The 22,460-nt window shown below is 47.6% G+C and overlaps 3 protein-coding genes across 4 annotated transcripts; 2 read left to right on the top strand and 1 right to left on the bottom strand.

The window, feature by feature from the left end:
* Positions 1-2,607: 2,607 nt before the first annotated feature.
* Positions 2,608-11,827, top strand: vwa5b2 (von Willebrand factor A domain containing 5B2; the record flags this gene model as incomplete). Its single annotated transcript, XM_080011065.1, has 21 exons — positions 2,608-2,746; positions 2,843-3,046; positions 3,910-4,135; positions 4,257-4,405; positions 4,520-4,651; positions 4,760-4,884; positions 5,033-5,209; positions 5,439-5,549; positions 6,247-6,449; positions 7,452-7,566; positions 7,973-8,158; positions 8,237-8,450; positions 8,565-8,899; positions 8,986-9,226; positions 9,396-9,728; positions 9,822-9,959; positions 10,116-10,238; positions 10,365-10,415; positions 10,678-10,789; positions 10,873-10,996; positions 11,078-11,827. The coding sequence occupies 21 exons, from the start codon at positions 2,608-2,610 to the stop codon at positions 11,825-11,827; spliced, it is 4,188 nt and encodes a 1,395-aa protein (XP_079867191.1).
* A 440-nt stretch (positions 11,828-12,267) lies between these two features.
* Positions 12,268-18,391, bottom strand: alg3 (ALG3 alpha-1,3- mannosyltransferase). 2 transcript variants are annotated; one of them, XM_080010644.1, is made up of 9 exons: positions 18,147-18,391; positions 16,420-16,519; positions 16,149-16,296; positions 14,782-14,942; positions 14,480-14,600; positions 14,143-14,348; positions 13,950-14,027; positions 13,491-13,634; positions 12,268-13,385 (listed from the first exon to the last, which is right to left on the bottom strand). In XM_080010644.1, the coding sequence occupies exons 2-9, from the start codon at positions 16,491-16,493 to the stop codon at positions 13,217-13,219; spliced, it is 1,101 nt and encodes a 366-aa protein (XP_079866770.1). In that variant the 5' UTR covers positions 16,494-16,519; positions 18,147-18,391; the 3' UTR covers positions 12,268-13,216. The 2 variants fall into 2 exon arrangements, with proteins under 2 accessions (XP_079866770.1, XP_079866769.1); XM_080010643.1 differs by lacking the exon at positions 18,147-18,391 and adding an exon at positions 17,323-17,628.
* Positions 17,687-21,886, top strand: mul2 (mitochondrial E3 ubiquitin protein ligase 2). The gene is made up of 6 exons (XM_080010645.1): positions 17,687-17,973; positions 18,402-18,549; positions 18,993-19,080; positions 20,119-20,239; positions 20,430-20,661; positions 20,857-21,886. The coding sequence occupies exons 1-6, from the start codon at positions 17,852-17,854 to the stop codon at positions 21,397-21,399; spliced, it is 1,254 nt and encodes a 417-aa protein (XP_079866771.1). The 5' UTR covers positions 17,687-17,851; the 3' UTR covers positions 21,400-21,886.
* Positions 21,887-22,460: the final 574 nt, after the last annotated feature.

The raw sequence follows: 22,460 nt of genomic DNA on the forward strand, positions 1-22,460 counted from the left end.
CGAGCAGATTTGCGACTCCGACTGGAGACGTCCGTTCTCGGTTTTCCCGAGTTACGGTCTCGAGGGAACGCACCATCACCCGCCGTATTCCGCCCGGAAGTATGATTTATGAGCAGGCCCCTAATTGGTCGGAGCAGCAGCGTCATAGCGCAAACTACCTGTAAGTCCGCCCCTACTTGCTTCCCTTTCGTTTAGAAGCCCAATGTGTTATAAAGGCAGCACAGGTAATTCTTAAAAACAAAAAGAAAGAAAGCATATTATCTTTTTCCCGCTACACAGCATTGGTAAAAAAAAAAAAAAAACCCCAAAAAACTTATTTTGATTCATTTTATATATTTCTTTATTTCTTTTCTTTCTTATTTTTCTTTTTTATTTTTGTGTCTTATTCATATATTTTTTATTTTTATTGAACTGGCGTTTCATTTTATTTCTCTGTAACTTGTATGTTTTGTTCAACCGTCCTTATATTTGTAATACCGGATCTCTCAATGGATAATAACTACCAAATAATCCACTTTAATAAAAAAAAAACATTAATATATTTTATTAATTATATTTTTACTAAACTATGTTGTCATTTTCCAATATGAATAATGTACAAAATGTAATTTAAATTGACTATAATGTTAAGACTTGAATCTCCATCGTTTTCATACGGAGCAGCAACAACTAGAGAGATCATAAAAATGTACTTTAATAAAAAGTCATATTAATATGTGTAATTAATTATATGATAACTTAATTATATGTTAATAATATCATTACTATATAACATATACTTATATGTTATATACATCGCAATCGAGGGTACTAGAGCGATAGGAGAGGGAAGAAGAGGGGGAGAAAGAGGGAGGAAGGGGGGGAGAAAGAGGGAGGAAGGGAGGGAGAAAGAGGGAGGAAGGGGGGGAGAAAGAGGGAGGAAGGGAGGGAGAAAGAGGGAGGAAGGGGGGAGGCAGTGAAAGATAAGCGAGTTTGTCACCAGAAGAACTCCAACGGGCTGATCAGAGGCAAACTGGCAAAAGCAAAGTGCAGGTGGATGCAGACACCGGACCCACAGCAGGACCCGCCAGCGCTGCAGTGAGAGAACACACTGTAAGTGAACCAGAGGCTCTATTGATTTATTTCTAAGGCTCAAATGCCACCGAGGACTGCAGTATGCACTCCTGCCGGGCTGCTCTTCTTACGCATACTGTAGATTAAAAAAAAAAAAAAAAGGTACAGGCAAAATGTGTATTTTTAAATTGAAGGCATTGTATCTACTTTCATTATTTATTCTCATAATAAGTGACCCGTCATCTTTGGCAGTACCGGCATATTTTGGTATTTGCAAGGCACTGATTATGCAGTGATGTTAAATATAATGACAATTTGTCATCTTGTCTGAGTTCCAGATACAATATGACTGTGTGGATTTAATCGCGTCTTTTCATCCAGTGAGGATTTATGCTGTTATTCACAAGTAAAACACGCGCACGCGCACGCACGCACTTATTTCATTATGTTGAAAACATTTTTTTTCTATGCGATGGACGTGGGCACTGCGGGATTATTTATGTTTTCTTTTCCGCCTCTGCGTTGATTGTAGGTTTCCCTAGGTTGCCTCCTCCTGAGCAAACCTCACTTTTTTTTTTGCCTGTTGTGAGCTGAGCGCATGTTAACCAGATGGAGGTTGTTGATCTACTTAGGATGGAAGTTGTGAAAGGACCATTACCTGGACCATCAAAGAGGGTCAAACACACACACCCCCCCCTCTCTCTCTCTCACACACGCACACACACACGCACTGTACTGATGAACTGCCCACTGAGCTGTAACTGTGGTCTTTACACCTGTTCCACTTAAGGACCATTAAGTGGTCACTCATTAACAGTGTTACTAATGTCCTTGCTCCATATACAAAATCACAAATGGAGATACATTCTCTTGAGTTAAAGGAAAGCTTGAATTTGTGAAATTAATTTATCCTATATATTATACTGTAATAACACCATATAAATGATCCGCTGTGGCGACCACTAATGGGAGCAGCCGAAAGAAGAAGAAGAACAATACCATATAATACAAATACTATAATAATATAATATAAAATAATATAATATAATATAATATAATATAATAATAAGTCCACAAACCCATAAATATATAAACTGATTATATGTAGATCCCGCATATCCTAATGAATCCTGTGGCAAGGTGAGAAAATTTGATAAGAAAATAGCCCAGATAGATTTGCATATGGGAATCCATCCATGGTCCATGCCGGAGAGAGTAAATGTTGCTCAGTAAGTTAATGATTGTCCAAACACCTTGCACTCAAACACTCACCGCTGGTTGCTAAGGAGCTGGAGGGAGGAGGCAGCCTGGATGCATGTCTAAGAGCAGTATTGAGGGTACCGGCCATAAATGTAAGTATCAAACAGCTAAATAAAGGTTAAGAAATGCAAAAGTTTCTCTCTCTATCTAAATGTGGGATCGAGAAGTGGCTTGTAATGTTTCGTCACTTTTGGTACCTGACACTGGCACTGAAGGTTTGTTGTAAAATAACGTTTTCTATTCTGCTCAGTTCCATTCCCACTGACCGACGGAGGTCCGCCGAGCCTCGGGAAGATGGTGGGCTTGAGGAACCGCTCCACCTGGGAACCGCTGCTGCTCAAGGCCTCCTGCATCCGGTCCTGCGCCAATGGCTGCTCCCTGGGCATCACCACGGACCTGACCTACGCCAACGCCGACACAGAGTCTGTGGAAGGCAAGTTGCGGTCAAGGACGCGGCGATCGCACCGCGCTGTTCAACGAAAGGTATAAACAGTCTCCGTCTCGCTGTCTGTCTTCCCTGCATATACAGGGGTCTTTGTGTATCCTCTGGGAGAGAAGGAGGTGGTGGTGGGCTTCGAGGCGGTCATCGCCGGCCGGCTGGTGGGCGTGCAGATCCAGAGCCGGGGGAAGCTGAAGGACTGCTGTCTGGACTGCTGCCCGGGGGCGGGCGTCGGCGGCCCGGAGTGGGGCTGCTGCTGCGGGAACTCCAACCTGGACATGAAGTGCACCAACGGTGAGGATCAACACTGAACACTGCAGAACCAGCGGCCATTGTGGAACTCTTCCGTGCAGATGCTTGTTTTATGCGTTCGCTTCTTGGTTTATTTATGAATTGCGTAATACCACTTCACAAATTTGATTTCGCCACTCTTCGTGAAATCACCCTGGCAATTACTGATCAGCCTAAACATTTTACGGGTGCCGTAAAGACACACAGCCTCACTCACTTTTATAAATATACTTTAGAAAAGGCAGCAATAATTGATGATATGACAATCAGGTCTTCACAAAATGAATTAATGCCATAACATAAAGGAATCCCCCCAAAACACATAATCAAAATGTTCCTGTTTGAATGGCTGTTAGAGTGCGTATTGCATGGATATTTTTCATTTTTTAAGTAATAACAACATTGAGGTAATATTGACAACTATACAGCTCCGGTCCTCTTCAGCGCTTTCTCTGTTTAATTCAGGGTAATGGTGTAGTTTTGAGGACGAACGACGGAGGTAGAATGGATTTGGCAGCGTGCCTGTTTGTCCAAATGGCTTCCACCCAGTACATGCATATATCAACTGTAGACATCTTCCATCAGATACCTTGGGTTGAAGAGGACACAGGGAAATATCTGTTTCATACATCGGACAACACCAGAGAGACAGTTCAACCAGTTTATTTTTGACACACTGTAATCTTTCTGCAAACCTGAGTTTTCATCTATTAGTTTATTTATTTTCTGGAGGGAGGTTGAAATTGTTTTCTGTGACTCTGTCATCTGTCTGTAAAACTGAAAATCCTATAAAAAAAAAAAAAAAAAAAAAAAAAAAAATATATATATATATATATATATATATATATATATATATTCTTCTACAGGGCATCTCATCTTGGACGAGGACCTGGAGAGGACCACCTTCATCATGGGCACGGGCATCATCGGCCCCATGGAAGTAGTGTCCATCATCATCAGCACCACCCTGGAGCTCCACACGTTGGAAAACGGAGCTATCCGCATTGTGTACCCCACACTGCTCACCCCGATCGTCAACGGTCAGCTGGCGCCCAGCAAGAGCGAAAATGGCGGCAAATCTGAAGACATGGGGTAAGTGACGATATTTTACAGCTTTAAGTACTATGTGACTGTTTTTCCTTTTATTGGTCTATGATCAATAATAGACACTGGCTGTCAACAAGATCTCCTCTGCTCTCTGCTGACCGACCAGTTGCTTCGGTGCTACCTCGGGCAAGCAGGAGCGCGTCCTGGGGGCAGAACAGCAGTGCGCCCACGCCATCTTCACCAGACCGGCGGCCAGTCTGGCTCCCTACGAACTCAACTTCCAGCTGCTGGTCCGAGGGGCCTGCCTACTGGCCGGTACTCGGACCAACGTTTCCATGCTGTCGTTTTAAGAAGTCGTCGATTAAGCCTGCATGTTCCCAAAATACAGAGCCTAAGTATCAACCGATACCGATCAATCTTTTTCCCCAGGACTGGAGAGCCCGACACACGCTCTGAGGGCCGATGCAGACCCGAGCGCCCAAAGCGCGTCCGCCACCTACATCACTCTCGCACAAGAGCATCCCTACGACAGACACATCGAGGTTATTCTGCACCTCAGCGGTGAGGGACCGTTGTCAACCAAATGTTTTCTCGCTTGACTTCCTCTTGCGTTCCTGTGTTTGGTGACGGAGTGTCCTTTCCAACCCAAAACCCTCACCCCTGCCAAAGAGCCCCACAGCCCGTTGGTCATCTTGGAGAGAGGCAGGCTCTCCTTTAGCCAGTACGAGAAGCAGATCTGCTCACGCCGCGACTTCATTCGATGCGCCCGCAAGGACTCCGACCCAGAGAAGAACGTGAGTGCATCCTTACCTTTTTCCCCTCAGTTCCTATTTTTCTTTTGAATTTCCGGAAGAAGCCAATGTTCTCGGCCCCTTGCTCCCGGAGCGGCTCATCGGCAAAGTGGACGTCCCCGCTTCCTGCTCTTTCCGCTTCCTTTCGCAGTCGGAGTTTGTGAGAAAGCGCTACCACAAGGACATCATGAGCTGCCCGGTGCTGATGCTCAACTTCTGCCCCAACCTGTTGCGAGAGCCCCCCGAGCTGCACAAAGCCACCAGGGAGCTGCTGTTCCTCATCGACCGCAGCGGCAGCATGAGCGGCTCCAACATTCACCGAGTGAAGGTGAGCCGCCGCAACGACTTTCGGCCGTTCTGAAAATACATTTTTGGCCCCGTACGAAACATCCATCGTGAGCTGTCGGGGGCTACAGCGTCCAAGTTTGACTGCTGGAAAGATAAGGTGATTCCAACTCTCTCGATATTACAGCTTTGGGGAAAATGGGATCTGAACACGTTTCTGAAACAAATCAACGTGACTCCCATCCTGTCAACTCGGTTCTGTTTTACGACAGGAAGCCATGATCCTGGCCTTGAAGAGCCTCCCGCCCGGCACCATGCTCAACGTCGTGGGGTTCGGCACCACCATTAAGGCCCTGTTCACCTCCAGCGAGCTCTGCACCGACGTGGGTCTGACACTGTCATTTGAATATTTACTGTCCTTTGAACTGCTGGAGATGTTTTTTTTTCCCCCCAAAATCAAAGCATGTAATGACATCGATTGCGCGTGCAAGGTTGCAAAGCCCTCCTCGTACATGCCGCACTGCATTTTTTTGTTTAAATAATCTTTTCTGAAATCGGATATCCTTGGATGAGCGCAGGACTTTGTGTTCCGTTCTACTCAATCTCCCCCTCGCTAATCGGCCGAGCGCTCGGGTCCTTGGGTTGCCTTAGTAGCAGAGTATCGGGTTCTAGCCGGACCCGGGGTCTCCAAGGACAGACGGCCTTTACACGTACAGCGGACCATATGGTGACCTTTCATGCATTTTAACTACGGCAGGAGATCGGCCATCCATCCTTCCTCCCTCCCTCTCTCCCCCACAGCTGGCAGCTTTAAGACAGGTGTCAGCAGCAGTTTATGTTTACTCTGGCTTTATTAGACAGGGATGGATTAAAATCTCCTTTGGACAATCGGGGCATCTGATATCAAATGTGGTGAAACGTGGCGTCCATCTTGTCAACACTTGTTTGCTCAAGCGGTGGAATATAATTGGACAGGTGTTGTTATGGGATGTTCACCCACTGCCGTGAGGGACCCTTTATTTTAAGGTATACTCCCATCTCTCTCTCTCTCTTTCTCCCCCCGTAAATATAAAATGGCAGGTGACCGTCGCGCAGGCGTGCGAGTACGTCCAGAGGATGAGGGCTGACATGAGGGGCACCAACCTGCTGGGGGCGCTGTCCTGGGTGTACCAGCAGCCCACGCAGCGGACCTCCCCACGCCAGATCTTCGTTGTCACCGACGGGACCATCACCAACGTGGGCAAAGTGCTGGAGCTCGTGCGCCGAAACGCGTGTGGGGCAAGGTACAGTACGGGAGATGGTCGTCCTCGATCTCTGAGCTCGAAGCCAAAGCGCGTGAAGAGGGACCTTGAGAACAGTCGCCGTTTATTTTTCAAACATCTTAGTTTCCATTTACATTCCATTTATTACATTTCACTGCATATATGTATGAAAGTATGTATATGTATGTGATGAATAAACCTCTTGAATCTTGAATTTGAATAGATATGTGAAACAGATGTGGCAGATTTTTTAAACCTGAACACCGAACTAAACACAGAGAAAAGGGGTCTGAGGTACTTGATGGTCACGCCCAGTAATCCCACTAAGTGCTCTGCTCCGCAGTGTGTCTCGGCTCAGCGCTCTCACTGCTCCCGTGAGCAATGTTCACTTACTCCATTTATCCCTCATTAGTATTCTCCCAGTCAAACTGGCTTTATTGAACCCTGATTTCTCGCTTACAGTGGGTGTTCCCGGTCAGTAACATGGAAATAAACCAAATAATTAACAGAGCGGTCTAGTCTTCCGACCCCTAGACTGCGGGAAAAGGTGGTCCACCCCATTTTGTTTGTACATTTTAACACAAACCTTTGCCTTTTTTTTAAATGATTTTTCTGTTTCTTACTCTCCCTCACCCACTGCACCCAACAGTTGTGCATCGGTGCCAGCACTCTGGAGCTTTTTCGTCTGCCGGTCTGTCCCCTGCCCTTTTCAGACGCTTAATTAGCCAAATGGCTTGTGACGTCTCTCGGTGTCCCAAATAACAGTCTGCCTGTCTGACAGCCTCTAAATTTCCCTTCGGGGACTTCAGCAGAGAAGGCAGAAGTAATCCGTTCCATGTTATCAAGTTTTACGGACTGCTAGATATGTACCTGTCTATCTGATTAAGTGTAAAAAGCCAGGTCCACGAATAACAAGCAGTGCACAGAATCACAGATCACAAAACAGGGCGAAGTCTGATGTGAAATGATTCAGTTTACTTGTTAAATATGAATAGATATAAAGTTCAATACATACATCTACAGGTGTTTTGGCCTGGGTCTGGGCACCCGAGCTTGCAGGAGGCTTCTCCTGGGTGTGGCCAAGCTGACAGGTGGGACCACAGAGTTCCTCGATGATGAGGAGAGACTCCAGCCCAAGGTGAGAATAGTGACAACACTGCCGCTCAGTGGACATAGTTATTAACTGCAGTCTTAGGTGCTCTGTTACGGTCAAGGCTAGGAGGGACCCAAATGCACCACACAGAGATGGTAGGCAGACAGTGGAAAACGGAGGAGGTTTGTTTGGAGACACAGAACAGACGACACGAGGGGTCCGGTCGGCTTGGAACGGGTCCGAGCCGGCGGGGCTAAATACAGCGGTTGAAGATGGTGATGATAGGTCTCAGGTGTGTGTGGAGTTTGCCGGAGGGAGGAGCAGCAGATGAGGAAAGAGCGGCCTCTAGCGGCGCTGGGAGGCCGTGGGCTTGACAGTGCTCATCTCTTAATAGTTGATGTAACGTCTATATTTGGCGGTGTCATTCTAAAATATCCTCTGATCTTCTCAGTTAATCAAGGCCCTGAAAAAGGCTTTTGAGCCCGTGCTGACGGACGTGCGGATCGACTGGTACTTACCTGAGAACATGGAGGCTCTCCTCTCGCCCAATGAAATCCCTGCGCTCTACCCTGGGAACTGCCTCATTGGCTACTGCACTCTGTACGACATGTCGTATTTCAAAGGCAAAAAGGCAGAGGTAGGTGTTCAATAAGTTCATCGTGTCCTTGTATGGAAGTGGGTCCCGTTGAGCCTATTGAACCCTTTTCTACGATAGACCCATGGACGGGGCTACAAGGGTGCACACCGCGGTTCTACCGGCTCGGTGTTTGGCTTGTCCAAAGAAGAGCTCTCTCCTCCCGCCTTGGAGCTCCTCCCCGTGATGACGTCTGCAGAGGCGACGGACCTGGAGGAGGTGCTGAGAGAGATCTCCAGAGAAATCTCCTCCGAGTTCTCCTGCGCCCGAGAGGCAGAGCGAGGCACCAGCCCAGGTCAGACGGATACAGTGTGAATGTGAAGTGGACAGATGATTAACATACTTCATATCTTATCTCCCAACAGTTGGCTAAAGCAGTGGGTTTTTTTTGGGGGGGGGTCTGCGTTAGGTTTGGACTTTGACTGGTCCAGTGACGTGAGGAAGAGGATCCAGGAGAGCTCCTACATCCAGGAGCAGTACGTCCTTACCCACTGCTCTCTCAGCAGTGAGAGGGGTCTACAGACGCAGTCCCACAGCCGAACGCAGACCTCCTCCGTCTCTGAGTCCATGGGCGGGGTCTTCCCCCCTGACACCCACTCAGCCACCCTGCTGGATACGGGCTCCCTCCCTCAGGGCCTTGAGAGGATGTGTCCCGTGGAGCAGAGGACGTCCCTTTCCCGCTGGGCAGACTCGCCGGCTCAGCAGAACCTCTCAGCGGAAAGCACTGATAATAGTGCCAAAAAGGTAATAGATGAAGAATGAAAGACAAATTTTTTGCAGCATTTGGACCTTTTTTTTTTTTTTAATGTTTTGGCAATTCTTTTACTCAGAATGGGCGGCTGGGTGAAGAACGGGAGGAGGCTCGCAGGAGACAAAGAGCGCTGGTCCGTTCCACTATGGCGGCACGGAGCTTCTCTTCCCCCCAGGGGGAGCTGGACATGCACCGCCTGCGGAGGGCGCTGGAGAGGGTATCCTTCGACCAAACCCTGGGAGGGAGGCTGGAGGAAAGTGACGGAGAGAGCCATGTCACCCCCAGAGGAGCGCTGTCCCAACGGAGCCTCACCGACTCCAGTGAGTTAGGGTTCCATCAACCCTAACCCCCTCTATACCTGGCTTTGTTTGTAGAGATGGCCCTAAACCGAAAACTCTCCATTCTTTCCTCCCTTCCTTCCCCCTGTCCTTCCATCCTTCCTTCCTTCCTTCTCTCTTTCCTACCCCTTCCCTCCCTCCTTCCTTCCAGGTGGGCTGCTGTTCCCTGCTTCTCCTCTGGACTGGGACAACTTCACAGATCCAGACTATCTTTTCACCGCCGTTCCCCACGAGACTCCCCCTCCGGGTCAGTGCCGCTCCCTCATCCACGGCCTGCTGGGGGGCAAGCCCGTGTCCTGGGAGGTCACTGTGGACCTGGGCCACCTCTGGGCCCCTGAAGACCAGGGCGCCACAGGAAGTGATGAAGGAGGAGGAGGCGGAAAGAAAGGAGTCCCGTGGGAGGAGATCATCCACCAGCTGACCGCTCGCTGCGTGATCAGAGACTTTGAGAAAATGGCAGAGAAGGAGGAAGACATTGAACACGGTGAGGTGGAGAGAGTTTGACTGGGGGACTCTCTGAGTGAATGATTGGCAATTGACTGTTTTTTGTAAACCGTGAGCATACCGGTTTTCTCAGGCCAAGCAAAGCGCCACCAGATGAAGGCTATTCAGACCAGCAAGCGCTGCAACATCATCTGCATGTACACTACCTTCGCTGCTACCGACGGCATCGTGAGCAAAGGCTTGTCCAGCTGCACGGACGTCAGGAGCGCAGGTGCAGTGCTGCAGGGAATGAGACAAATAGAAAAGTTTGAGTTGATCACTGGGTGTGGTTACGGATCGGCTCTGGTCACGCAGGTTCTACACCACTGGTTGTGTGTGTGTGTGTGTGTGTGTGTGTGTGTGTGTGTGTGTGTGTGTGTGTGTGCAGGAGAGCGTCTGGGGACCAGGCAAAGCTCCCAGTCGGGCAGTCGCAGGCAGAGGGCTTATTCTGTCGGTCTGGGCAGACGGCGTGCCAGCAGAGACAGTGAAGAGCCAGAGGAAAACTCCACAGGTTCACTTATCAATCAATGTTTTTTTCCCCTATTCATTTGTTTTATTTTGGACGAGTTTTGGATCAAGACTCAACCATCAAGCTGTTAATATCAAATTGAACTGGTTTTGTTTCTGTATCTCTCAGACAGGGATGAGACTCCCACCTCACCCTGTAGCCTTACATCCTGGGATTCCAGTAAGTAAAGATGACCAGGTGTTTAACTTTGCAGATAACTTGTCATACTTCTGTGATGATTTACATTGCGCACGTATTTAGTTAAATTTGTGGTCACTTCAAAAATTGTGGGTTGGATACACCAAGGCTGGAAGAGCATCCATGACTGTTTAAGAAAGAGCATCATAGCAAGACAACATAAACTGATTGCGGTATTACACGCGGATTAAATATATAGTTCAGAAAAAATCGTTCAGTATTTACTTCTGCTCCCGTTCCTCAGATGTTGGCGGCAGTGCGTATCCTGCGAGCCCCCCGCCTGTAGCAGGTTCCTCGTCCAACCGCTCCCAGCGCTCTGTAGAGAGCAAATCGATGGAGAGTTTCTTCGGCTCCAGGTGAGACTCGCCCTTGAGCGAGACATTGTGCCATTGTGTCGTCAAGAAACGTGAAGTGGACGACCCGGTGTTTTGTCTTCCAGGTTCCCCCTGGGCCGGCTGAGATCTTCCATTTCAGCAGGAAAGCAGGTTCCTCTCAAGTCCCACTGTCTGTCTGCAGAGACGGAGAAACAAGCAGAATGTGAAACATCAGACTACCTGCCACTAGTGAGCGCAACGCGACGGGTAAAGACTCTAACGCACGCTTGTCCACAGATTCGAGTAAATGTGTGCGTTGTTACCCCTCAGGTGCGCCTGCAGCTGGCGTCAGGAGGCTTCTTGCTGACAGAAAGCTACTCCAACTGCATCCAGATCCCCCTGGACCGCCTGAAGAGGGCCTCCCCCTACAGCCTTCACCGCCGGAGCCTTAGCCCACCCTTCCGCTGCTCATGCCCGAACCCCGCTTCTGTCTCCTCCGCCGGCAAGCCAACTTCCAGCCAACACGTCTGCTCTGCTCCGCCATCTACCTTCCTCGTAAGACCCCCTGCCCCTCCGTTCCACCACACTCCGGATGACACCCTCCTGAACCTGGAGGCGAGGTTGCACTGGAGGCGTCAGTCTGACCGGGACCCCAAAACCTCGCCCCCTGACTTCCCGAGCTCCGAGGAAGGTTCGCTGGAGCTGCCCATCGGCCACTCCCATAGTGGACAGCCGGACAGCGGCCGCGGGTCGGAGACGGACGTCTGCGAGGGCTCTCTGGCGGACCCAGTGGCCACCGAGCTGCAGGGGTGCGGTCAGACGGCTCAGGACGACCTGGAAAGCTCCAGCTGGGCCACGGCCGTAGCCTTGGCGTGGCTAGAGCACCGCTGCGCCGGCTACTTCATGGAGTGGGAGATGGTCGCAGCCAAAGCCGACTTCTGGCTGCGTGGTCAGAAGCTGCCAGAGGAGGTGGACCTGGCCGGGCTGAAGGGAGCCGCCAGACAGCTGTTCCTGCTGCTACGCCACTGGGATGAGAACATTAAACTCAACATGCTATGTTATAATCCAAACAATATGTGAGAATCTATCGGGGGGAAAGGATCGTGAGCTATACTTTTGTGGGATGATGAGTTTAGCCAAATTTAGTGCAAAAGTGTATGAATTATCTTTTAGCCCCTCCGATTGAAACTTGTGGAGGAATTTCCAGCACATTAAAACTACTGTCGATTTTGAAAGCAAGACAGAATAGTGCCATAACCTAGGGCCAAAATGTTGCTAATGGAAATCGAATGCTAAATTCTATTAAACAGTTAATATTTTGTAACTTTACTTGACATAAACCAAGTTGCCTTTTAAAAGAAAATGACTTATGCAATGATATGAATGCATGAATGAAAGAAACCTAGTGTATTCGGTAATTCTAGTTTACAGTTTAAGTACTTAGCGCGATGCATTACTGGAATGACTCATAATCAAAGTGTTGACATTTTTATGTTTCTATGATTAATAAACGATTGATGACAAATGAATTTATTGTCTCACAAAATAAAAACAAACCACACATTTTAAACAGGTGTAACAAAAACATGCATTAAAAAAAATAATACACAAACGACTGCTGGGTGACTTAAGGTTACTGGACATCTTGGTTTCATACCAAATAGTTCCATATGCTGCGTCCCATTCACATTCTATTTACTAATGTATTGTGGACCAAGCATTGGGCCACATTGAAAGTTAAGGATGAATTCTGTAAAAACGCAAAACGCACAAGAGGCCGTGATGGTCGACAGCTTAGTTGCAGTCCGAGTCCTTGCAGAAAATTGCATGACTGATATTTTTTGTTGGCCTTTTGCTACAGAAAGACTTTGACTCAGGTAAGCACTTAATGCTAAGCTTATATTGCGGAGTCCAGGTTACCAAGTACATTGATTCTTACAGTATGTAATACAACAGTCCTAACAGGATCCACCCAGACTACCTTCCATGGAAAAGTCATCAATATAAGTCATTCAGAAAAGCTTTTGATGACAAATTGATTACATTTACTTCAGCTAAATCATTGGCAGAACTTTTAGATTTATATCCTATTTCACAAATTCTTCATCAAGCTATCTTTCAGCACAGCAAAAAAACATTCACAATTCCTCTTTTACGCCACTGTTTCAATCGGCTATTCCCAATTGACCCTGAGACCCTAATCTCCACCTCCTGTCTTGTGTAGAACAGCACAGGGCTGCCACATACTGATGACCGTTATTATTATTATTATTATTATTATTATTATTATTTGTCTATCTGCACCCAGTGACTCCCCTCTCTTCACATTAAACAGTGAAGCCAAGATGATGAGCATCTAGTCGCTTCTTCGTTTAAGACGGTCTGCCCCACGGACCTCCCTCTCGTGGAGATGTGGAGCAGTGGACGGAGACCCCCCCTTCAGCCGAGTCCAGTGGGGCCACACCGCCCTCACTGACGCTTGTCCTTCGCTTCTCCCCGGGCTCCGGCCGAGGCGGGAGGGGGAGCGAGCCACAGGGAGAGCAGGATGATGAGGTGGCACACGTGGAGCGCTGCCGAGCTGTAGTTGGTGGACGGATAGGTGTTCCACGAAAGCTCAATGAGGCCGAGGATTAGTACCCTGCACAAACAACCCACAGTATATACATCAATTTAACACCACATAAGAGACCTAATCTATCCCCCAAAGACCAAAGTTAAAACCCAGCGCTGGCTTTACCCTCACCTCAGCAGGTGGGCCAGCTTCTTGACTCCTCCGCTCCAGAGCAGGTACGGTAGCGTGTGGAAATACCAGACGTAGAACTGGTAGTGCAGAGAGCGGCTGAAGCACATCCCGATGAAATTGGAGGCAAAAAGTATCAGCACGATCTGTGGCTATCCGTTAAGGTTCCACACAAGTTAGTTAGTACGAGTTATAGATGGATGGAGAAACAGAAATAGATGGATAAATTAATATAAATAAAAAGATCAAATAAATAGTAATAAAATAATAAAACAAAATGAAAGATAAAAATGAAAAAGACTATCCATCTGAATATGGACCTCATTTGTATTTATTTTATTTGCATGTTTGTGAATTGTGACGCAGAATTTGTTCTATGGTGTGGGTGAAAAGCAATTTTTTTTTCCAAATAAGATTCACAAACTGTACCTTATACGACAGACTCAAAGGGAAGAAAGGATATGATCAACAGTCTGCTTCTGCGGAGGGGTTTTCCTCTTGCATGGTTCCTTCAGGAGTTCAAAAATGCTTTCTCCTGGCCTAGAAGGGGTTAAAAAATTGATTAAATGTCATCTTCATGTTCAGAATAGTGATTATACACATTTTATTTCTATTTATGAACAGCCAGGAGGCTTTTTGCCCCGGTCTGCCTCACCTCTTCCAGTGGCGGAGTGCGAAGAGGAGCAAGGTCAGCAGTTGGGCGCTAAGCAGCAACAGGTGGAAGTAGCGACTCAGGAAGATCGACTCCGGCAGGAAGCGCCAATTCACCGTCCACTTGAAGAGGAACTGACGGCCCAGATCGAAGGCCTGGCTCAGGTAGCCGACGGGGTTCTCCGCCAGGAAAGGCAGGCCGAGCAGCAGCTGCGGGGTGCGGAGCGGGAGACGGGGCGTGGGTAGGTTTCCACGGGTTTTAGCAGAGCAGATTCATCTGAATTTGCCCGAAAACTGAACATTTTTGGGTGAAGAAAGGATTAAAAAAAACAAAAAAAAACCTGTAAGGCTGCACAGAGCAAAAGTTTGGGGATGGTCTTGATTAAGCCAAACTCAAACAGGAGGAGGAAGAGAAGCCCGGGTGCAAATAGCAGCACATTCATCTTCACAGATACTGCTAAACTGTTAGAACAAGAGGGAGGTACTGGTGTAATTTTAACCACATATTTGAATCAAAAAAGAAAAGCATTGGTTAGTAAAAAAGATAAGGACAAAATTTCACTATTTAGAGATCACTTGGGCTAATCGACAGTGCCACGGAGTGGGAATGTATCGCACTAGGCTTGTAGGACGTGACACTTGCCTGTAAAGGCCACAGCCCAGGGTCCAGTGTCCGTCCAGGAAGAGGTTGACCGCCCCGAACAGCAGCATCATGGCCACCGGATCGTTGAAAAGGCGGAGCACGAAGATGGAGTGGATTCGGTACGAGGCGCAGCATACGAAAAAGAACACATAGGGAGGAACCTGGAACCAAGAAAGAATATCGAGTCAAGATATACATTATAATAATAATAATAATAAATATAGCTGCAGGCAGCAATGCGCGGGAATCCACATTAGTCGTGTTAGTAACAAATTACAGTTTTCTGAGTTCCTGTGAAACGCAGCATCACTTCCTATCGAGACAAATCACAATTTCCCGAGTTCCGATGAAACGCAGCATCAGTTCCTGCTGTCTCATCTTGACCAGGGGCAGCTCCTGTGCAGAGCACAGCAATGGAGTCGAGAGCGCAGCGCACTGTGCTGATATAACGAATTGGATGATGTCACAAAGCGTCCCGCACCACCACAACGTACTTCCGGTGCGTAAACTCAGCTTCCTTCAGGAAAATGTTTTTTTCACTAATTTCTGCTCCAAATATAGATCAATGTAGTTCAAACTTGGACCACAAAATGTCTTGGCTGCCCCAACTTAAAAGACGCTTGATTCTTGATTCGGGTGGTTGCTGTGCGCCAGGCACTTTCAGCTGGCAAAATGCCTAGGAGAAAAATAATAATAAAAATCTGAACAAAAAACAATAGGGTTCCAGGTAGAGATGGGACCGATCAAATAAAATATCGGTATCAGGTGGCGATACCGACGTCATTCACTCATAGGATATTGGACTGACGTTGCTGATCCAAATTCCCTTCCATGGTCTGCTTCCTCGAGATTTCGGCAAAAAGTTAACCTGTAAAGCGCAATTCAAAGTGTGCACAAATAGGAACTGGTAATTGGAGTTGGGCAAACCGTCACTGATCGAAGCAGCCATTTAATATGTGCCGCCATAGAGCTACTGGGAGTTGTTAGGAGAAGTTCCATACCGGCAGCGCACACTGAAAAGAATCACCGGATGAAGATTAAAAACTACAGATACGTCCCTCGGCTTGCTGGTTGCATCCTGTTTCACACCAAAATAATCCCATGTGGGGGATTTTGTATTCTTTTTCGTAACAAGCTCTTCCATGAGTGCATTCGCTGAAAATCCTTGTTCCGAATCAGAACAAAAAAATGAGAGGATCAGCGCATCTCTAGTTCCAGCCCTGTGGGCTAGACCCCTAATAAGCAAGTTATTTTCTAATTTCAATGGAGTCTTGAATTTTACTATCATGACACCCAAAATAAATAAATATATAATAGATTCTGAATCTTAAAAAAACACATTGTCGATACTAGAAATTAAGTCTGACCTTTTTAGTACGATGGTATATCCTGAAGACGAGCAGCAGGGTGACGAGGTAGAAGACAGCAAAAATGTACTGACCCAGGCGGACGTTGGCGCCGTGGTTTGTTATGTAGTACAGAGCTGTGAAGATGTAGACGAAGCCAGCCGGGTAGCTGAAACAGCGAGTGGAGAGTTAAAAACACTTAACTAAACTAAACTAAAACTACCGTAGACCAGCCGAGTCGGAATCAGAATGGTAGATCCATGGGAATGTAGACTTCACATGGGGAACTCACACCAAGGGGCCTGTGTCTCCTTTCAGCTGGGTGTAGTCGTAGGTTCCGTTGATCACGCCCTCCACCTCGTCCATGTAAGCTTTCCAGTCGATCTCTGTGTCTGGAGGACAACAAATATGCTTATTATGACAGGCGGAATTGATATAAAATGAATCTTACGCAACAATTATGCACAGAATTATATAATGTAGAAGATTATTAGTCAGATAGAGAGATAGCTACTTTATTCAACCCCGAAGGGAAATTGCAATAGCCTCAGCGGTTCACATCAAAACAGTAGGTCAAATAATAATAAAGCAATGCAATGAAAATATAAAAAAAGAAAGGGCAATGTATGGAAATAAATGTAAAAGAAACAGTTAACTGTACACAATCAGATATCCCAATACATTCTTAACCGAATGATAAACAGATATAACCTCAAAATAACAGAAAATCAACACAAAATAAAAAGATAAAAGGCCATGTGCAAAAATAAAAGATCCTATACAATAACTTGTGAAATAACCAGAGTACCAGAAAGACGAACTTAAGATAGAAATGATCATGTATAATTAAAAAAAGAAAATAGAAAAAAAAATGCAATAAAGCAAAACATTTACCCAAAGCCTTTAGTATAAACAGTTGAAATTCTGACAAAAGTAGGACTTGTGCAAGTTTGCATAAATATACATCAAATCTGCACATGGGGGAATATAAGCGGGTGATATAAACGTAATTCTGACAATTGGAAGTTATGACATGTGCTGTATTCCTGCACTAAAACAGACTTGGCCATGCAAACCGCACTTTTCTGACAGGCGGCAGGAGCTTGTCCGCTAACGCTAGCAATTGAGCCACGGGCTCCGTTTGAAAGGCATCCCACGCCGGGCTAGCGTGCTAACCAGCGGCGCCGCTACTTACAGGCTACTTTCTGTATGACCCACACGTTGATCCCGATCTCCAAGAGCCAAAGCACGGACGCCACCAGCGGCGTGTACTCCGGCCTGAACAGCACCAGGTGCTTCTCCTGCCACAGGGCGCGGAGCCGGGCCCACGCTTGGGGCTGCGCGCCGGCACCCTTCCTCCGAGCGGCTCCTGCCATGTCGGCTTCAGCGGAGCGGAACCACCGGAACCACCGGAACCCGCGTTGACGGGCGGGCCCCGGCGCCCACGTCACGCTGGGCAGCAGCTGGACTTCCGGATGCTGCGTTCCGTCGGCGGCGGAACTCGGAAAAAAACAACAAAAAACCCGACCCGACCTCCAACTCGGGGAAAGCGCAGAGGAAAACGGACCCGACGTCACAACAACGCGGAGGCGCACGCCGTCCGCAGTGGCCAAAAATTCCCTTCGTGCGGCTTCTTGTTTGGAAAAACCCGTATTGTGGATGCATCACGCTCTGCAGTCATGCCTTGGAGAACCCAGAATGCATAAAGCCGAACAAGGAGGCAAATGGGACACATTTGGTTCGGACGTGGAGCCTTGCCATTCGGAATGAACGATTTCCGAGTTTCCGCTGAACGCATCTTTAAAAAGAAAAAAGGAGCGACCGAAGAGACTGTTCTTCTGACAAGGTAAACAAGTCGGTCCCGTCATAAAAAAAATGAACGAAAAAGAAAAGACGAACACACTCCAGAACGCGGAACAAATACACGCTCTATGCAAGTTTACTACGCGGCGGCATGAATAAACGTGTTAAATCCTGTCCTAGCATTTCACCTGCTTGCTAGCTAGTCAGGCGGCTCACCGGGTTAGCATGACGGATGTTGTGCTCATTTTTGGATCACTTGTTTGTACTTCAAAAACACGTCCGAGTTTGGCTGCGTGTCGAAACGATCGACACCCAGCGACCGACACCCGAGCAGGATGTCCATGGATCCTCAAACAGGAACAAACAAAAAAAAAAAAAAATCACTCAGACTAAAGATCCTTTGTAGATTTTGTAAATAGACGAAGACGTGTGTAATGTGGTTCTCCATCGCCGAGCGTGTCTTTCCACCAGGTCCTGTGCAGGTGGAGCAGACAGCAGGGAGATGGAGGAGTTCCCCGTGAGAACTGTCCAGGCGCTGTTTCTGGGAACTAGCTTCGCCATCTCTGGTATGTTCTTCTACGTCTACAGAAAGAAGAGGAAGACAGTGGACAAACTAAATGTAAGTGGTTGATCTAACATTTAAACCATACAGTTAATTTGTGTACAACTTTGCATTGGCTGCATGTATCATTGTATAGTATATAGTAATCATACCAGGTAGAAAATCCAAATCTGGAAAGGAAAAGCTCCACATATTGAACAAGGCTGATTTACACTTCCACATTCCACCACACAACTTGAATAATTTTGACAGAAGTAAATTATTTGGTGATTCACACTTTGCATTTCTCTGCCAAAATAAGCATCTTTGAGAATATTAGGTTAAATTAGGCAAAAAAAAACAACCTGCAAAAATCACCTGCAGAAAAATGCCACACATAAAAATATCATACAAAAATGTAGCCAGTCAAAATAAGACCATTAAGTCATACTTACCAGATTATACTATGAAAGCCCCAAAGTGCTGCCTGCTATACATGATCTATTTTCTGTGTTTTTCAGGATGCTCCACAATTGGCCTTAGATGGAAAACTCACAGACATTTTAAATTCTACTCCGGGGAAGTGTCTGCAGTATGTCGTCATAGAAGGTAATCAGCTCAAATGATTTGCCATATACATCGATCAGCCACAACATTAAAAGCAGTGGCACCTGTCAAAGGGTGGGATATATTAGGCAGCAAGTGAACAGTCAGTTAGTGAAGTTGATTGTTGGAAGCAGGAAAAATGGGAAAGCATAAGGATCTGAGCGACTTTAACAAGGGCCAAATTGTGATCGCTAGACGGCTGCGTCAGAGCATCTCCAAAACCGCAGGTCTTGTGGGGTGTTCCCGGTATGCAATGGTTAGTGCCTAGCAAAAGTCGCCCAAGGAAGGACAACCGGTGAACCGGCAACAGGATCATGGGTGCCTAAGGCTCATTGATGCACGTGGGGAGTGAAGTCTAGCCCGTCTAGTCCGATTCCACCGAAGAGCTACTGCTACGTTTTCTTTTACATCATGTGGATGGCCGGTGCGTGTGTACAGTTTATCTGGGGAAGAGATGGCACCAGGATGCACTTTGGGAAGAAGGCAAGCCGGCAGAGGCAGTGTGAGGATCTGGTCAATGTTCTGTTGAGAAACCTTGGGTCCTGGCATTCATGTGGATGTTAAACATTGGTGCAGACCAAGTACACCCCTTCATGCTAATGGTATTCCCTGATGGCAGTGGCCTCTTTCAGCAGGATAATGTGCTCTGCCACTCTGCAAAAAATGTTCAGGAATGATTTGAGGAACATTACAAAGAGTTCAAGGTGTTGACTTGGCCCCCAAATTCCCCAGAACTAGCATCTGTGGGATGCTGGAACAACAAGCCTGATCCGTGGAGGCCCCACCTCACAACGTCCAGGACTTAAAGGATCTGCTGCTAACTTCTTGGTGCCAGATACCACAGGACACCTTCAGAGGTCTTGTGGAGCCCATGCCTCAAAGGGTCAGAGCTGTTTTGGCAGCACGAGGGGGAGCTACACAATATTAGGCAGGTGCTTTTAATGTTGTGGCTGATCGGCGTATAATGCAACGTCATTTCCTGTTCCGTTGAAAACATTCTCTTACATCCCTCTCTTATTCCGTCACCTGTGCTTGATCTAGGGATGGTGCAACCAGTGAAGGAACCTCTGAGGAGTCAGTTTCAGGAGGGAAGTGTTGGTGTGGTGCACAAGCTCATCCTGAGGGAACACAAGCTGGTGTGGAACAGCTTGGCCAGAGCTTGGTGAGCAGAGTCACGCCGAGGCCCGTCTGTCATGTAGAAAAATAAGGGCACTTTTGAGGTGTTATCAGGCACCTCCGATTTTGTTCATGCCATTATTTATGTACCAGCAAGTAGCCAAAAGCGAGTACTCGCATTGGTATCGTCGCCGTCCCTGCTCACTCGTTGTCCCGTTTGCCGCTCCCTCGCCCAGGACGGACAGCGAGCGCGTGCTGCACCAGAGGGTCAACACGGTGCCCTTTAGCCTGGTGGGCTCGGACGCCGCCGCGGTGCGAGTGCTGGGTCCGCTGGAGGCGTCCGGCTTGAACATGGAGATCATCCATGAGAAGTTCCACCAGGCCACCTACGGCTTCACCGACATCATTGGCCAGTACCTGAGCGGGGAGAAGCCTAAAGGCCAGCTGGAGACGGAGGAGATGCTCAAGGTCAGTTGGCCAATGTTTGACTGTTAGGAAAGGCCTTGCGACGCACCTGGGATCTCTGGCTAGGTTGGGAATCACTGCTTCATTAATCCAAGATCCAAGATATGTCTATTTAAATCTCTTTCTGTATCTCTTGAACCAACAGCTCTTGAAATTGATGATTTGGACCTAATGTACTATCTTTCCCCTGCTCTCTAGGTTGGTGCAATGTTGACAGGCGTCGGCGAATTGATCCTGGACACGGACCGGACCCTGAAGCTGCGCCCCCCGACTGATGGCTCGGAGTACTTCCTGACCACATCGGACTTTGAGACGCTGCGCATCGAGCAAGAGAGCCAGGCGGTTGTGTGGCAGGTCCTTGGCTCCGTCTTCGCGCTGGCCGGCGTCGCCGTGCTGGTTTGGGTGGCCAGGAGCTACTACCGCAAGCTGAGACGGCGGCGGGAGCAGGACCGGCTCAGGAGGGACTTTGAGATGATGGCGGCCGCCAGCGAGTCAAGAGGGGGAGGGGGAGGAGGTGCAGGTGGCCAGGGCGGGGGCGGGGGTGCCCGGCAGTCCCAAGACGAGTCGGAGGTGCCTCTGGAGAACGCCTGCGTGATCTGCCTTGGCCGGCCGCGTAGCTGCGTTCTGCTGGACTGCGGACATGTGTGCTGCTGCTTTAGCTGCTACCAGGCGCTGCCCCAGCCCACCTGCCCCATCTGCAGGCAGAGCATCAGCAGGGTGGTGCCCCTTTACCAGGCCTGAAGCACTGGGACGGCGCTACTGAAGGGACTGGGAATCCCGACCGGAGCCCGAGACCAGTGCAAATACTACTGAAACCACCCTCACCCTTTAAAGATGTGAGGTCTTCTACTTGGTGGAACACAGTTGAACTTTCACTAGCGCTCGAAATACTATATTGTCAATGTCAATATTTTTAATATATGCTGTAAAACCTTTTTTGGATTGTGTATTTAAAGCATTGTAACTCACATGTAAATAGACATAGTTGGTAAACATTGTGTTAATGAACAATAGATTTGTTTTACTGCAAGTTCTGTGCCTTAACGTGGTCAGTTAAGCCCACTCTGCTGTAAAGACTGTGATATAACGAAGCTGCTTAATCCTTGGAATAATAATAATAATAATGGTGATGGTCAAGCCCTTTTTTGTCAGACATCAATAATATTTCCTCTTCATAGCGATAAGAAAAGTTATTGGTTTTGTTGTAGTTCACTAATACAAAGATGCACTTGTTACCAAGATATATTAAAAAAAACATATGTGGACTGCATGAGGAGTCCAGAGGACTTTTTACTCCTCTTCAAATGATCTATCACTTTGTTCGCAAGCAAGTCATATTTTTTTCGGGGAAAAACAACTTTAATCCAATGATTTGCAGGTTCGGATAAAACACTACAAAAGAAGTTTGCATTTAAATATATATACTTTTTTTTTCCCCTTATTGTTGACAGCAGCTAGTCTCTAAGAAAGACTCAAATGTCATCCAATTCAGCAAACTCTCTATTTTTTTTGTCATCTCCTAACAGGCAGGGAGATGAAGGCCACCCCCAGAGTTTTATATATTATTTCCCTATCAGGAGGGAGAAGCTCACAAGCGTACGTGGGATCCGGGAGCCGGAGTCAGAGATGAGGAGTGAGAGACGGTGGGTGGGGAGGTGCGGGGAGAGCAGGGGATCGAGGCCTTCTTCCTCAGTGGTCGCCAGGACTCAGCCCCTGGCTGGCTGGCTGGCTGGCTGGCTGGCTGGCTGGCTGGCTCTCTCTCTCTCTCTCTCGTCATATTTTGCTCTATTCTCTTTGCAAAT

This window comes from Zeus faber, assembly GCF_960531495.2.
Source record: "Zeus faber genome assembly, chromosome: 12".
NCBI classification, from domain to species: domain Eukaryota; kingdom Metazoa; phylum Chordata; class Actinopteri; order Zeiformes; family Zeidae; genus Zeus; species Zeus faber.